Genomic DNA, 16,430 nt, shown 5'->3' on the forward strand with positions numbered 1-16,430 from the left:
CCCCTTTCCTGAGTCTATTCTTGTCTCCTTAAATCAAGGAAGTGAATTGACCGAAGATGAACTTGCTTTCAGCTGAATGAAGGGTCTTTACTTTAGGGACTAAAATACACCAGTTTTATGTTTGCATTGTCTTTCCCCAGACTCAACAAAGGAATAGATTTGTTTTGCTCGACTATATTTATTTGTTACAAGAGAAGGCTTTTGTCAGGGGGACGAAGGGTTTGAGAGAGGGGAATAGTAGGAGGGATGATAGTAATAATAAAAAAAGAGAATTGTTCAGTTGTGCTGCATTCTTTGTGACCCCTGTTGAGGTTTTCTTTGCAGAGATACTGGAATGGTTTGCCATTTCCTTCTCCAGCTAATTTTATAGATGAAGAAACCAAGGCAAACAGAGTTAAGTGACTTTTCCAGGGCCACACAGCTAGTAAGAGTGTGAGGCTCGGTTTGAACTCATGAAAATGAGTCTTTCTGATTCCAAGCCTAGGGCTTTATCCTCTGAAACTAAGAGTATCAATGAAACATTAAAAAGAATATACAGGGACAGCTAGGTGGTGCAGTGAATAGAGCACCGACTCTGGAGTCAGGAGGACCTGAGTTCAAATCCTGCCTCAGAAACTTAACACTTACTAGCCGTATGACCTTGGGCAAGTCACTTAACCCCAATTGCCCTCCAAAAAGAAAAAAAAAGAATACACAGAAGAGAGGAGAAGGAAATTCAGAAGGGGACAGAGACAAGTAGGACATTGTTAGAATTACTGAGTTAAGTCTAATATCTATTTTTAAAAAAAATCAAATGGTATGTAATAGAAATTCATGGTGGCATTCTCTTTTTCTGTTCTTTATATGACATAAGAAAATTTTCATGTTTATCAGGTTCAAAATAATAAAAAAGAAAACAGTTTCTAAGAAGGCAAAGTCTTTATACAGGGAGAACATTCATGAACATATGAATAAAAAAGGTAGCTCTCTAGTTAACTAGATTTAGTTTTTTTTTTTAAAGCAATGTTCTTTTGTTCAGATTGATATTAGCAGTATCTAACAAATTTATGCCATAATTCACTCTAATTTACCGGAATACTATATTAATGTACACAAGTCTGTATATAGATCATGACAACTGCAGTCTGATACTAAGGGACCATATAAAACTAAATAGACCCAGGAAGGTCAAGGTCACACCTGACATTTAAAGGCTCACTGCACACAAGCAACAGCATTTGATGAGGATAATTTTACTACAAATCATAAAATGACATGAAGCCTTAATGTACCAAATCACCATAAACTGGCTCATGACCACATCTACATATCTATCTATGAAATGTTTCATTTCAGGAAAGATTTTAGGCTTTAAAGCACACAGCTTAATATCTGAAGAAATGGGAGGATGTTAGGTTAATGTGCCTCCAATAGAGTTAATGTGAAAAGTCCATAATCTTTTCGAGCCTTTGGGGTTAAAGAGAATCCTAAATGCCAAGTGAAAAGGATGTTAAGATCATAAAGGATGGGAATAGATAGACAGTGATAGCCTCTGTTTCAAACTTAAGTTCAAACAAGAAAATCGATGGGATAAAATGAGGATAATCTTAAGAGGGAATTCACTAACATTAATGGGGATTCTGAAAAGCTTCTTGCAGAAGGTGAGATTTCAGCTGGGACCTAAAGGAAGTCAGGAAAACCAGGAGACAAAGATAAGGAGAGAACTCCAGGCACAGGAGACAGTCAGTTCAAATTGTCACTTATTACCAACATGACCTTGGACAAATCATCCAACCTCTTTGGGTTTCAGTTTCTTCATTTAAAAAGTGAGGAAGTGGGGCGGCTAGGTGGCACAGTGAATAGAGCATCGGCCCTGGAGTCAGGAGGACCTGAGTTCAAATACGGCCTCAGACACTTAACATTTACAAACTTTGTGACCTTGGGCAAATCACTTAACCCCAATTGCCCTACCTCTTCTCCTCCAAAAAGCAAAATAAAATAAAATAAAAAGTGACGGAGTGAGATTTAATGTCCCTATTGTTGTTGTCATTTCAGTTATGTCTGACTCTTCGTGATCCCATTTGGGGTTTTCTTGGCAAAGATACTGGAGTGGTTTGCCATTTCCTTCACCAGCTCATTTTACAGATAAAGACATAGATTGAAGCAAACAGGATCAAATGACTTGCCCAGGGTCACACTGCTAGTAAGTATCTGAGGTCAAATTTGAACTCAGAAAAATGAGTCTTCCTGACTCCAGACCGGGTGCTCTATCCACTGAGCCACCTATAGCTCTAAATCTGTGACCTTATGATCTTTCTGCACATCATATATTCGGTAAATCTTGAAATGCCAATCAATGACAGACAATTCTATATGAAATTATTTATACTCATTTGTGAAGAACTAGACTAAAAGGCTATTTACCAATTGCCTCTAGGAGCTAACTCTCCTCATTTCCAGAAAAGTCTTCTTCAGATTATCTACCACTGTCAACTCAATTCAGTAATCATTTATTGAGTGACTATTACATGATAGGCACTGGGTTAGGTAATGAGATACAAAGACGAAAAAAGCCCCTTGAAATGTTTACTGGGACTATATGTTCTTCACCACACATACACCCACCCTCCCACACACATATTAGACATTATATAAAATATATACACACACATGCATATATATATATACACATAAAAATATGTATACATACATACATATATATTCAATCATCTTCAGGAGAAATTAGAAGTAAAAAGTATGTATACAGTAATGGCAATATTGTTCAAAGAACAAATGTGAATGACTAAGTTATTCTGCTTTTTTTTTTGGAGGGGCAATTGGGGTTAAGTAACTTGCCCAAGGTCACACGGCTAGTTTTTGTGTTAAGTGTCCGAGGCCGGATTTGATCTCAAGTCTTCCTGACTCCAGGGCCAGTGCTCTATTCACTGTGCCACCTAGCCGCCAGAGTTATTCTGAGTATTATAAATATTCAAGTCAACTACAAAAGACCTATAAAGCAATCTGTTATCCACCTCCAGAGAAGGAACTGATAAGCAGAAGTATGCATAGTATGGTTTTATATATATATTTATATATCTGTGTCAAATGGTGGCTTTCTCTAGTGCAGGGTAGGGAGGGAGGAAGGGTGACAGAACTTATAATGTAATACAAAAATTTAATTTAATTAAAAAAAAGAATTAAAAAGTGTATTTTGACAGACTTCATGCTTTAACACCTTCTGCACATTCTGGGATAACTAGTAATATGCCGAATATGTAAAACCAGAAATAGGAGGCGGCTTCATTCTCTCTCATTGAAGTACCAGCCATTAGGAAAACTCCTTGTGCCCTGGGGGATGGGAGAGGTATTACCTGTACCACCTTAATTTAAATGTCAGCACTGCCAATGAGCCCTTTTATAAGCTACATTTATCTTCCACAGGGAAATCATCCGAACTCATTACCAGCACATACATATTTCCCTTCAAATGATAAACAGTAAGCATCATATTTTCTCTTCTCTCTCTGATAGGAGCTGGCTAATTATGCCTTTAGGGTTAACTCCTCTTGGGGAGGGGGAGGGAGAGCGGTAACACTTACTCCTTGGAGAAGATGCCATTGGCCAGGATTCCTTTATATCGACTGATTCCTTCTGACTGAAGCACAGTGACCTGGCCCCCCAGTTCATCTGCAATCACTCCTGCGTGCACTGCTGCTTTGCATAATAAGGAGGTCTAAAATACAGAAGAAATAGTACTATGATTCATAGCAAACCATTCAGTAGATTAAAAATAAAATACCAACCTGCTCACAAGTAGGATTTCTATTTTTTTTTTGTTTATCTTACATTTGGATTCTTACTATAGGTCTATTAGTAGTAAGTGGCTGGAATCATTTCAAAGTTTACTGGTCCTCACCAGCTAGTTTTACTTTTTCCACAAATAGAAGCTTTTAACAATCCATCAGACAGAAACCATGTAGCTAGCCAAAAAAAAAAATAGAGAACCAGGTGAAGTTCACAGACACCCAGAAACCCCCCAAATCCCTGTAGTATAATAGAAAGAACAAGTAACTTGCAGGTGCATGAAACCTGGATTTGCCACTAACATAATATACAGGGTCTCTTAACCTCTCTGGGCCCTAGTTTACTTACCTATAAATGGAAGAGGTTGAATTAGGCTACCACTGAAGTCCCACTGACATTCTATAATGTTAAAGGTGATGTATCAATTTAACACAATGTCTAACCATGATTTCAGTGAACTGCTGGTGAAGCATGCAATTTATACCTCCAGACAGAGAGCTGATGGCCCCTGGGTTACAGAATGGGATATGTATTTTTTCAACACACCCAATGTGAAAATTTGATTTTGTTTGACTATGCATATTTGTTACAAGGATTGTATTTTTCTTTGCTTTTTTCCAACATGCAGAGATGGGTGGGAAAGTAAATTTTTTTTTAATTAAAAAAAATTAAATGTAGCAACAATAACAATAGGAAAGAATGAAAGCATAGCATCCTACAGCCCAAAGCCTAGCTTATCAGGCTCTCCCTTGAAACCAGCCTGACTTCCCAGAGCCTCAGTTATGGGACTGACCTATTCTGAACACTCTACCGGATTCAGTCCTGAAGAGAGACTTTCTTTCATAGACCTGGAAGCATTCCTGGCTCCAGGAGTTCTAGCTGAGAACATCATTGATCTCAGCAGGTGCTGGATATTAACAGTTAGCACCTGGTATGGAACATGTTGAACTCTGCCAGTGCACATGGTCACTCCATGTTCTGGGCAAGTAAACTGTACATCCTTTCAAGAGGTTGCTGAAACATCCAGCAGTTACTGAAGAGAGACCCACCATCTTCCATTTCATGAAAAACATTTTATTTTGCTTTGTTTTTAAAGGGATACTTCAGTTATTGGTAAGTTAATGTAGTGAATCATTAGCCCATTTCAGAGTCTGTCCTTCCAGAGAGCTTCCATTGCCCTCCAAAAATATTTTTCCACCAAAAAAAGCTTCTGAAAATGGTGCTTTTTCTTAGTGTGAGAGGGAGTAGTTCAACAACAAAAAAAATGACATCATTAAAAAAAACATTTTTTTTTTTGGAAAGAGTACATTCCTATACACAACTTACTCAGATTTTCTTGTAAGAGCAGTAGGTCATTATGGTCTTTTCTAGGGTTGTTTTTATTACTTTGGAGTTCTTTTACTTTTAATGAACTAACAATACCATGAAACAAGTACACAGACCATGCTCTTGAAGTCACTATCTCATACCAGCAATTAGTGGATTTCCTTAATTCTAATTTAATCACTTCACAAATCAAGCGTGCACTTGGTGCTTCTCAGGAGAGCCAGAGAATTTCTTAGTCAATTTCAAGTGGAACCAATGACATTATCTACAATAAACAAGTCTGAAACATACCAGCTACCTACAGAATACTGCCAAATGTCACAGATTAGTCATAAGACTTACAGGCATGTAAAAAGGAAACAATTATCCATTATCCAATAACTGAAGTATCCCTTTAAAAACAAAGCAAAATAAAATGAAACCAAAAAACCCTCTCAGGAAAAATAAGCTTGTAGTAAAATGTTGTGTTTTTTTTTTTTGTAGAAAAATGTTATGACAAGATTGATACTAGTATGAGATCAACTAAACTAATGTATATAAAATATTAAGCAACAACACTAGAGAAATCTAGTTTGCCACTAGAGAAATGTGGCAAAGTAGATAGGGTGTGGACTTGCAGTCAGAAAGATCTAAGTTTGAATCCTCATAATTAGTTGTGTGACCTTGGAAAAATCCCAGGGCCCTTTTTGGCACTTAGTTTCATAGGGTCACTTCTGGTTCTCAGTCTATAAACCTATGATATTATTATTAGAACATGAACACTTCAAAAGGTTCTTGATTTCATCACAGTATCTCTCTAGGCTATGTTAAGCCTTTATGTTGAGCATTTAAAAAGACCAGATTCCAGGGATATAAAATTGTAAATTGGGATGAGAAATGTTTGCACACCCTTAAGGCTTTTTTTATGTACATTGTACTCTCAATGTTTTAGAAGAGGAATTCACTGATAATTTTTTTTCTTATGGGAAGAATACACAACAAGAGGGTTACTAAGGGACAAAAATTAGGGTAAAAGGGTGGGAAAGCAATGTATGAAAAGAAAGGAAATGACTAGTTATTTGGACAGAATGGTTATTGCTCTATGAAAAATTTTTATGACTGATTATATTCTGGTGTGTGTGTGTGTGTAAATACATACACACAGGCAGCTAGGTGGCACAAGAGAATACAGAGTCCAGTCATCCAGCCTCACTGACCCTAGGCAAGTTACTTAACCCTGTTTCCCTCAGTTTCCTCATCTATAAAATAAGCTGGAAAAGGAAGTGGCAAACCACTCCACTACCTTTACCAAGAAAATCCCAAATAGAGTCACAAAGAGTTCGACACAACTGAAATAAGTGAACAATAAATGTATATACACATATGTGTGTGATATAAATATATATGTACACATGTATACACACACATATATTTGTATATGTATAATGTAAAATCTGGAACATAAATCCAGTAGTGTGTTGAACAATCTAAAACCTGTCATTTAAAAGGGAAAATTAGTTACCATCTTGCTATAATGTGTTAGGTTTCTTTTTGCCATTTTTTCTACTAGTATGTCTGTTTATAAGTTTTACCAACAGTAAAGATATTGAGAAACCGAAAAAGTCTTGTTTATACTTTTGATATCATCTCATTTGAATAGGTAAGAGAATTTGCATAAAGATGGATCATCCAAATATTGGCAATAACCCTATAACTAGATTTTTTTTTTTAAGAAAAAGATACATAGACAAACCCTGGAAAAAATGACTAATTTTAGGCTATACTTGTTTTTTTTGTAAACCAGATATAGTGAGGGAACATGTTATATGACTAGTCAGACATCAAAGGTTTACATACGGTTTCACTCTCCCTTTTGTTGAATTTAAGCAAACAATATCAACCATTTTTTTCTTTCTAAGTACCTTCTCATATTGCCTTGATTACTTACATCTCTGTATCCATCTACCACATTCCCAGAGATATCCCCTGCTATGTCTCTGCAGCCAGCTGGACAGAATTTGCTGTAGTGAAAGGAAATAGAGCTGGTTAAGGTGAGGGGTTGCAAATGTTTCTTGCTTTAAGCAAACCTGACCTAGGACAACCTGAATTTACACGAAAGAAAAAATTAGGATATGATTCTTTGAAAAGTATTCTCTGATTTATATAAGCATTCATTGTCATCACCTTTATAAACAGTGAGCTCATATATAATGTATTTAAATTATGATTCAATTTTATTAACCATTTGTTTACACACAACTTTACAGAATAGAGGGATATTGCAATGCAGTTAAAAATAATCACCAAGGAATCGGGAGACTTGGATTCTAGCTCCACTCTTGACAACAGCTGTTTTACTTTAGACCCATCACTTCAATTTGCTGGGTCTCCATTTGCCTTCCATCTATCAAATGCAGAGATCTGACTAGATGGGCTTCAATATCCCTTCCACCTTTAAAATTATATTATCCTGTGATATGAAATGAGAAAATGTTGTGTGCCTTATGAAACAAATTCTTGAAAAGCAAACTATTGAAAGGAAATTCTGAGAGTTTTAGGAAGCTGTTTCATTTTTGCCAATTTATAAAACCACAATTGTTTGGCATACAGGCTGTTTCCAAAGTGTTAGTGTAGTTTTAAGCTTTAGCAGTTTAAAACTGCATTTTAATGCAAATGCAATTTATGCTTGAACAGCTTAAAACTGCACTGAGACTTTGGGGACAGATAACAAGTAAGTATGTGTAATGGGAATATAAATTTTTAAGATCTTCCCTGCCCCTAGGCCAAAGTGCACCAGGAGCCTGGGGAGGGAGGCTTGTTTTTCAGTAGATACTTTTTGATTGGCCAGTGGGTCCAGAAGGTTGTTACATTCTCTGAGCCAGGAGAAGGCTATATAAACCCTGATTTGAGGCTTTGTTTTGGGGCTCACTTTGAGAAGTGTTCTGTGATTTGATCAGATGATACTCTGGGAAGCCGTTGTTGAGAGCCTCCCACCCCGGCTTTGAAAAACCCAGATGTTTTTGTGGTATGGATATAATGGTTGAACAGTTTGGAAACCTGTCTACTTGATCTGTTTCTCTGTCTTGATAATTCTGTCTGTATACTCTGAAGTTCGGGGTGCTGACCTTTTTTCCCCTGAACTAGGTAAATGATATATGTTTGACTGATTAAAGTAAGCTTGTTAACCCATTTTGAGTTGCTTTCCTTTAACAAAGCAGGTCTAAGAACCTGTGTTGGCAGCCACCCTGGGGACGCTTGGGGTGCTTGCTGCTACAGTATGTTAAAACAATAGGCACCAGTCCAAAGAGATAACCAAAATAGTAGTTCCTCTACTTGAGTTTCCTTTAGGTTTTCTCTATGCTATGTATACAATGATGCTGACCAGATAAATAAACTTCATAATCCTTCAACATTAACCCAATACTGTCACAGTACCAACTCAGGAAGCAAAGATACAAGAAACAAACTTAACCTATGTGAACCTGAGGCTTACATTTATTAATTTTTCACATCTTCTGACCACTTCTTCATATTCTCACGTGGGCTTATGTCTACCTGTGTTTGGGGAATGTTCCTCTCTAGGAAAGTATATATAAGAAATTCTTGAATGAAGCAGAACATGTCTGAGAATTAAGTTAATACCCACAATTCTCTGGTGGTTTTTGACCCTACTTATCTGCCTGCCCTGAACTTCATAACTTTCCAATTTCATTAGGCACATTATACTTTTACAAAGCTTGAAGCAGAACAGTACAATTGGTCCAACCATACCATTTTTACATGGACCTGTTCCTTCTTTTATGTAAAATGAACATCTACTGACCAGAGTATTCATTACCACTAGGTTTCTAACAACAGCCAACAAAAGACCACATCTAGATTCACATGGAGGATTTGCAAGCTTCGTACTAGTAACATTGTATGTATGCCTAACAGGCTACACTGCAGACTGGGGAATCACAAAAAAATTGAAAGAATAAAGGAGCACTATAAAGGTCACCTCAAATCTTCTCCATGTCAACTCTAGACCAAAGGTTACCATCAGTACTATAAAAAGATTCTTTATTAGTGGGAAACTTTAGTTACTGTGATGCTGTTTTGGAAAGACCATTACAATAGCACCTGGGATGGTTTCAAGAATAACTAAATACCCACTGAGATATGACTGCGGCATATCTGAGGACACTTGAAAATATATTTACCTGTACTCGGTCTTGGAAGAACGGTTAGCACGATCCAAGCATGTTATTAAATCTGTCATAAGAAAAAGAGAGACTCAATTAGCTGACTGAACTGTGGTTATGATTCACCTACCTTTAATGTTTACAATCTATAAAAAGAGACAAAATTTCTTAAAATTTTTGCATGCAAGCTACGCATCTGAATTTTCTTTATTTAAAACTAAACAAAGGAACCTCTCCCCAAAAAAGTATGCATCTACTTTTCCTTCCTCTTTCTTTGTCCTATCCTTTATTATGATGACTTTTCAGCTTTGATCCCCTAGGAATATACAGGATCTAGGTTCAGTACAAAAAATGGCATGCACTACATGTCTGCAATGGTTATGCTCTGTCCACGCAGTAGGGAAACAGCTTAAGAGGCCAGCCGTGGCTCATAAAAAAGGTTACCATAAATTCCCATATTGGGAATAATAATGCTCTAGATTCAATGTGACGTTATGTGGTAGACATGAGCATTCTGTATAAGACAACAACAGGATGTTAAATATTAGCAAAGAACAAGGAAGAACTAAAAAATGGGTGTTTCTATGCTGCCCATTTCTGTGCCTCAGTTTCCTCATCTGTAAAATAAGTGGATAAATCAGAAGTTCTTAACCTGGAGCCCATGAACTTGTTAAAAAATTCTTTTGATGCCATAATTATGTTTCATAATTAGTTTCCTCTATTAATCCTATGTATTTTATTTTATGCAAGGGGTCCACAGGTTTCACTAGACTGCCAAAAAGATCCATGATACAAAAAAGATTAAGAACCCCTAAATTAGATGATCTTTAAGGTATCTTCTGGCTCTACACCAAACACCTTTTCTATGTATTTATGTGTTACTAGCACTCAGCCAATGAAAGGCCTCGGCATTTGACAGTCTAGTCAGTGGCAACACTTTCTATACATATAAATACAACTTTGATCAGTTTTCAGGATAGTCCATTTTCCTGTTCTTTCCCTCTATCAAGTTGCCCAAGTGTTTCTTATCTAGATACCTTGAAATCATTCTGCTGGGACCCAACTGCTCCTCTAATGAAGAGATGGCTTTCATTTTTTTTTTCAATTGCTAATTAAATAGCTTGGATTAAGCTCCCAGTTACAGTGATGTGTGATCATCTGAATGTTTAGAAAGATAATTATGAAAGTACAGCTTTGTACCAACCATATAGCCTGCCATACCTGGGTGATCACTACTGGCATAGGACAACAAAAATCCACGCCCTGAAATGTGGGATGCACTCTCAAAGTGAACAGTCACTTCGTTAGTGTCCAGGTAGAATTCTGTGGGAATAGTCATGCTTCCACAGTATGGACCTGAAAAACAAAGCAAATTTTTTGAGATCTCAAAATTTTCACGAGCATAAATAGTGAGAGGGAAGCTGGGTGGTATAGTGGACAGAATGCCTGGGCTGGAGTCAGGAAGACTCACCTTTCTGAGTTCAAATCTGGCATCAGACACTTACTAGTCATGTGACCCTGGGCAAGTTACTTAACCCTATTTGCCTCAGTTTCCTCATCTGTAAAATGAGCTGGAGAAGGAAATGGCAAACCAGTCCTGTATCTTTGTTAAGAAAACCCCCAATGAGGCCATTAAGAGTTGGACATGCCTTAAAAGTAACTGAATGAGTAGCAGGTGAATTTTTCTTAGAGGTCAAATATATCTGAGAACATCCTTATTGAAAATTTAAATCTTCATCAAAATGATATCCTGTTTAATAACTGGACTGATGATTACTGACTGCTTATTCATTCAAACAAGTATTCATTAAGCACTTACCTTGGCAAAGGCTTGGATGCTCCAATGAACTAAGAAAAGAAAAATGACTGGGAATATATAAATGGGCTTACTTATTAAATGTTAGAACTGCAAAGGTCTTTAGTCTGGTCCAATCCTTCATTTTACAAATGAGGAAACTAAGGCTGAAATGAGAGGTGGCTTGGTGGTGTACAGCTAAAGTCCTTAGTACTAGGACTGATGTCAGGAAGACTTGAGTTCAAATCTGGTCTTAGCTACGTGACTGGACAAGTCACTCTGTCTTAAATTTCTCAACTCCTTTGTAAAATAGAGATAATAGCACCTGCTTCCCAGGGTTGTGGTGAGGATCAAATGAGAAAATATTTGTAAAGCTATCAACCTGGCTGGGGTGGCTAGGATGCACAGTGAGTAGAGCACTGGCCCTGGAGTCAGGTGGACCTGAGTTCAAATCCTGCCTCAGACACTTAACACTTACTAGCTGTGTGACCTTGGGCAAGTCACTTAACCCCAATTGCCCTGCCCTTCCTCCTCCAAAAAAAAAAAGCTATCTAGGTACTTAATTTCCTTCCTTCTTTCCTTCCTTCTTTCCTTCCTTCCTTCCTTCCTTCCTTCCTTCCTTCCTTCCTTCCTTCCTTCCTTCCTTCCTTCACTCCCTCCCTCTGTTCCTTCCTAGGTTTCCTGACACCAGATCTACTGAAGCCTTTCTAAAATACCTTGTTGCCACTCCTACTATATATGAAAAGAATACCAAGATGACTATTATGGACCCATGAGGCAACAGGCTTGTTTTTGTAAAAAGAAAATTAAACAATGAGAGAGGAAGGAGGATGGGAAGTATCTACAATATACTTTTTAACTTTATCTGCCATTATTAACATTTTCTCCATGACTTTCTCATAAGTCTAGCCGGAGGTATCAAATACACTAGAAGTTCACAACACTCCTGAGTGATGGCTGAGTCAGATTAAAATGTAGTTTGAAAATATTTCACAAAATAAATAAAAAATACAATTAAATACAGATAAAGTTAATATGTGGTTTTTCTAAATCAACATATGATTGTAGGGATCCTTACATACAGTTATGATCAAAAACAGAATAAATCACACTCATATTTACCAGTGCATAAATGTCCACACTGAAAATTTAACAATCAACTTTCCCAAACCAATATGGGCTGGATCTAGCACATTCCTGTGAATAACTCTTGTGTAAGTCAGAACATAAGCACCACAAGAAAGATGCATCAAGTATAGAAGTTTGGGGAAGGGAGAAGTTACATTTGAATAAGGGGGAGAAGTATTTGGACTGAACCAGAACAGGTTTCAGGGAGGAGGCAACTGGGTCTTGAAAGATCAGTCGAATCAATGTCAAAAAGTGAGGAGAAGGAACAAGTAAATATAAAGAGCCAGAGATGGGAAAGATTTGTTCAAGAAGAGTCAAAAGACAAATCTGACAAAAGTTCAGGACTTATGTGACCAATAATAGGAGTTGTGGCTGGAAAGTAAGGTCAAGACCCAGTTTCAGAGAACCTTAGATGCTAAGGCTAATGTTTGGATATTATCCTATAGGCAATGAAAGCTTCTAAGATTCCTGAATAGAGAAGTGACATCATCAGAGCTTGAAAAATCAAATATACACCACACTTAATAGACATAGTATAAGTGAACAGATTTTTTAAATTGGCTCTCCTGATTGACAAAACACACACAGCAAGTAGAATAACTTTGAGGACACAGCAAATTAAACTATGAAGACAAAAGTAAAACAAAACAAATAGACAACAACTAGCCATGGACCAGAACCAGAATGAATCATAATTAGACTTCTCCTATACCTCTTAAAACTTCACATACTGAAGTAGAATGTGCTTAGTGCCAAACTCACCTACCCAACATCCTCTTTCTGTCATTCATTATTATTTTGGTGAAAAACACAGATAAAATTAAAATGCTTTCTTGCTTTTAGGCTTTGTCTTTTATGGATTAAATTTTTCCTTGTCTGTGCAATAGAAGACATTTTAATTTTTCTGCAATTTGAAGGTGTTATGAAAGAAAGCAGATGGGAAGGACAGGAGAAAAAAAAAAGAGGAATATCACATTTAAAATACACAGTATATGTACTTTTGTGATTGTTGCCCAAGAGTTATCATAAGCACTGTGCCAAAAGGGCTACCAAACTGTGCATACCCTTTGATCCAGCAATACCACTACTAGGTCTGTATCCCAAAGACATAAAAAGGAAAAAGCAGGCTGGGAGGGGAAGCACCTATTTGTACAAAAATATTTATAGTAGGTCTTTTTGTGGTGGCAAAGAACTGGAAATTGAAGAATGTCCATCAATTGAGGAATGGCTGAACAAGTTTTGGTTTATGATTTTAATGAAATACCATTATGCTATAAAAAAAATGACAAGCAGGATGATTTCAGAAAAACCTGGACTTCCATTAACTAATGTAAAGGAAGCAGAACTAGGAGAACATTGTACACAGTAACAGTGATACTGTATGATAATCAGCTATGAATGACTTGGCTATTCTCAGCAATACAATGATCCAAGACAATTCCAAAGAACTCAAGATGAAAAATGTTATCCACCCCCAGAGAAAGAACTAATGGAATCTGAATTCAGATCAAAGTGTACTATTTTTTACTTTATTTTTTCTTTTTCGTAGATTTGGAGTTTTTTTGGTCTATCTTCTTTCACAACATGACTAATATGGAAATGTGTTTTGCATGATTGCACATGCATAACCTATATAAAATTGCTTACTTTCTCAAGGGAGGGAAGGAGAGAATTTGGAGCTCAAAATTTAAAAAAAATGTTAAAAATTGATTTTAAACATGCAGTTGGGAAAAGACATCACAAATATGGTAGGAAGATATTAAATAGAAATAACATTGGGTTTGGAGTCTAAGGATTTGGGTTCAAATACTACCTTTGCTATTAACTACTTGTATGACCACTGGCAAGTCATAAAACCTTCCTAGACCTCAGTTTCCTCATCTGATGAGAGGGATTTGGACTACATTTCCTCAAGTGTCTTCCCAGCTCTAAATCTAACATCCAGTGATAAGAAACCTGGGCCAAGTCACATAAGTGAGTCAGTCAAGAGTCTTAAGCAGAAACCATAACACAGGTGACCAGGCCTGTCTTTTCTCCTAATTGAGATCTAAAGAAACAGAAGTGAAGGCCCAGCCCATTTTTCTGATGGGGCCCTATCTATGTGATCTTTCATTTAAATGCATCCATGAGTGTAACACTGCTTTAATAAAATGAACATTTTTCTTCCTTTAGTAACCTTTAGCAGGCTAAAACAGCTACATCTATAATATTATCTGAACCACCTTCTATCTCAACATTCTAGATTTTTCTCAAAGTTCACTTGAAAATGCAGCAGAGAAACCACCTTTAGCAATGACTTAATTTGGTTTTTCAGTGAGAATGCATCTGAACAATTGGTTGGACCGTGTGACATAAACAAAATATTATGACACCTTATAGTTTGCCTGAGCAGAAAATAGTGCTAATCAGCTCACTAAATGAGAGAGAGAGAGAGAGAGAGAGAGAGAGAGAGAGAGAGAGTGTGTGTGTGTGTGTGTGTGTGTGTGTGTGTGTGTGTGGATTGCTTGTGTCATCTCAGAAACAGAGGGCTCCACAAGGGACATAAGCTTTTAAAATTTTTTTGATGGAGGTTTAAAGAAAGAAAATTTGAAAACACATTTCACCTTTATCCTGCAGGAATCCAACTCTTACTATTACTACAAAGTGTCATAGGAACATAAGAATGTAGAAGAAAGGTCTTCTCCACCCACCCTTCTTTCTTAATTTCTCTCTCTCTCCCTCTCTCTGATACACATATAGATGATGCACATTTATTTTAAAAAGTTAATCACAGGGGCATCTAGGTGGCACAGTGAGTAAAGAGCCAGCCCCGGAGTCAGGAGGACCCAAGTTCGGTTCCGGCCTCAGACACTTAACATCCACACAAAAAAACTAGCCGTGTAACCTTGGGCAAGTTACTTAACTCCAATTGCCCTCCAAAAGGCAAAAAAAAAGTTAATCACAGTCATAGACTGTGGGTAGGGTGGGTCTCTGTTATATTGCCCAGGGTAAAATAGCTACATTAATGGCTGTCAGCAGAACTGACATTCTCAAAGAGCCTCTAACTTGTAATAAATATTTAATGATTATGCATATAGAGTTAGAAGGGAAATAGATGTGGAAGAAAATGGACAGGCCATAAGAGGTCAAAAACAAATTAACGAGAAACCACAGGAAGACTTTACTTACCTAGAAGTTTGATATTTTGAGTTTATTTTTATAATTTGGTTTTGATTTTTTCATACTCTGTGCCCCCATCCAAAGCATTCTCAACTACGAACAAACTCCTTATTACTACAAGAATTTATTTTTTCAGAAGAAATTCTTACAAATAGCTTGCTATGTAAATGGCATATGCATACTTATATGTATATGTGTATGTACTTACGTACATATATGTATGTGTGTGTTCATATATATTTATACCATCAATATCATCAGCTTTCTTCAAAACTCAGCTCAAGTCTCACCTTCTGGCACAGATCTTTACTGGTCTGTCATCTGTTAATGTCTTCCCTACTGATATTATCTTCTATCTACTTTGTATATCTTGTATGAATCTAGTTATTTACATTTTTCCCTTCCAGAAGAAACTAGGTGGTACAGTGGATAAAGTCCTGGGCCTGGAGTCAGGAAGATCTGAGTTCAAATCCAACTTAGATACTTATTTGCTGTATGAACCTAGTAAAGTCACTTAACCTGTCTGCCTCAGTTTCCTTAACTGCAAAATGGCGATAAAAATAATACTTACCTCCCAAGGTTGTTGTGAGGATCAAATGAAAAAAAAATATTTGTAAAGCACTTAGCACAGTAGCTGGTACATAGTAAATGCTTCATAAATACTTATTCTTCTCCCTCCTTTCTACTAGAATGTGAACTCTTATAAGGCAGGGCCTGTTTTTTGCCTCTCTTTGTACTCCTAATGATTAACAATGTGTTTGGAAGATAGTAAGTGCTTAATAATGCTTGTTGACTTGATCTAATCCTGCACATTAATGGTTCAAGGGAAATCTAGCAGAGGCCTCATAACTATAATTCACATGGTCACCTGTTTTAAGAGGGATTCCTGTTCAGATAGGAGTTAGAGCCAGATGACCTCTGACCTGCCTTCTAGTTCTGAGAATCTGTAAGTCTATGAACCATATCCTGACAGATGCATCTCCAGGTCTCATAAGACTGAACCCAAACACGTCAGAGGGAAATGTCCATGTGCAGCTAATGCCTAAGAGGAGGCTGCAAGATTAGGCCAATAAGAC

At 37.0% G+C, this 16,430-nt stretch overlaps 1 protein-coding gene across 3 annotated transcripts in view; it reads right to left on the reverse strand.

The window, feature by feature from the left end:
* Positions 1-16,430, reverse strand: part of DCBLD1 (discoidin, CUB and LCCL domain containing 1) — a 114,847-nt gene that overhangs the window by 38,284 nt on the left and 60,133 nt on the right. For all 3 annotated transcript variants that reach the window (XM_069076979.1, XM_069076978.1, XM_069076980.1), the window contains exons 3-6: positions 10,494-10,628; positions 9,291-9,342; positions 7,037-7,109; positions 3,579-3,712 (exon numbers count right to left, since the gene is read on the reverse strand). In XM_069076979.1, coding sequence (XP_068933080.1) covers positions 3,579-3,712; positions 7,037-7,109; positions 9,291-9,342; positions 10,494-10,628 — 394 coding nt within the window. The remainder of the gene's footprint in view (positions 1-3,578; positions 3,713-7,036; positions 7,110-9,290; positions 9,343-10,493; positions 10,629-16,430) is intronic.

The sequence above is a fragment of the Petaurus breviceps genome, unplaced genomic scaffold (genome assembly GCF_028583685.1).
Source record: "Petaurus breviceps papuanus isolate PSGF00001 unplaced genomic scaffold, PetGlider_PUasm1.0 90977, whole genome shotgun sequence".
NCBI lineage: Eukaryota > Metazoa > Chordata > Mammalia > Diprotodontia > Petauridae > Petaurus > Petaurus breviceps.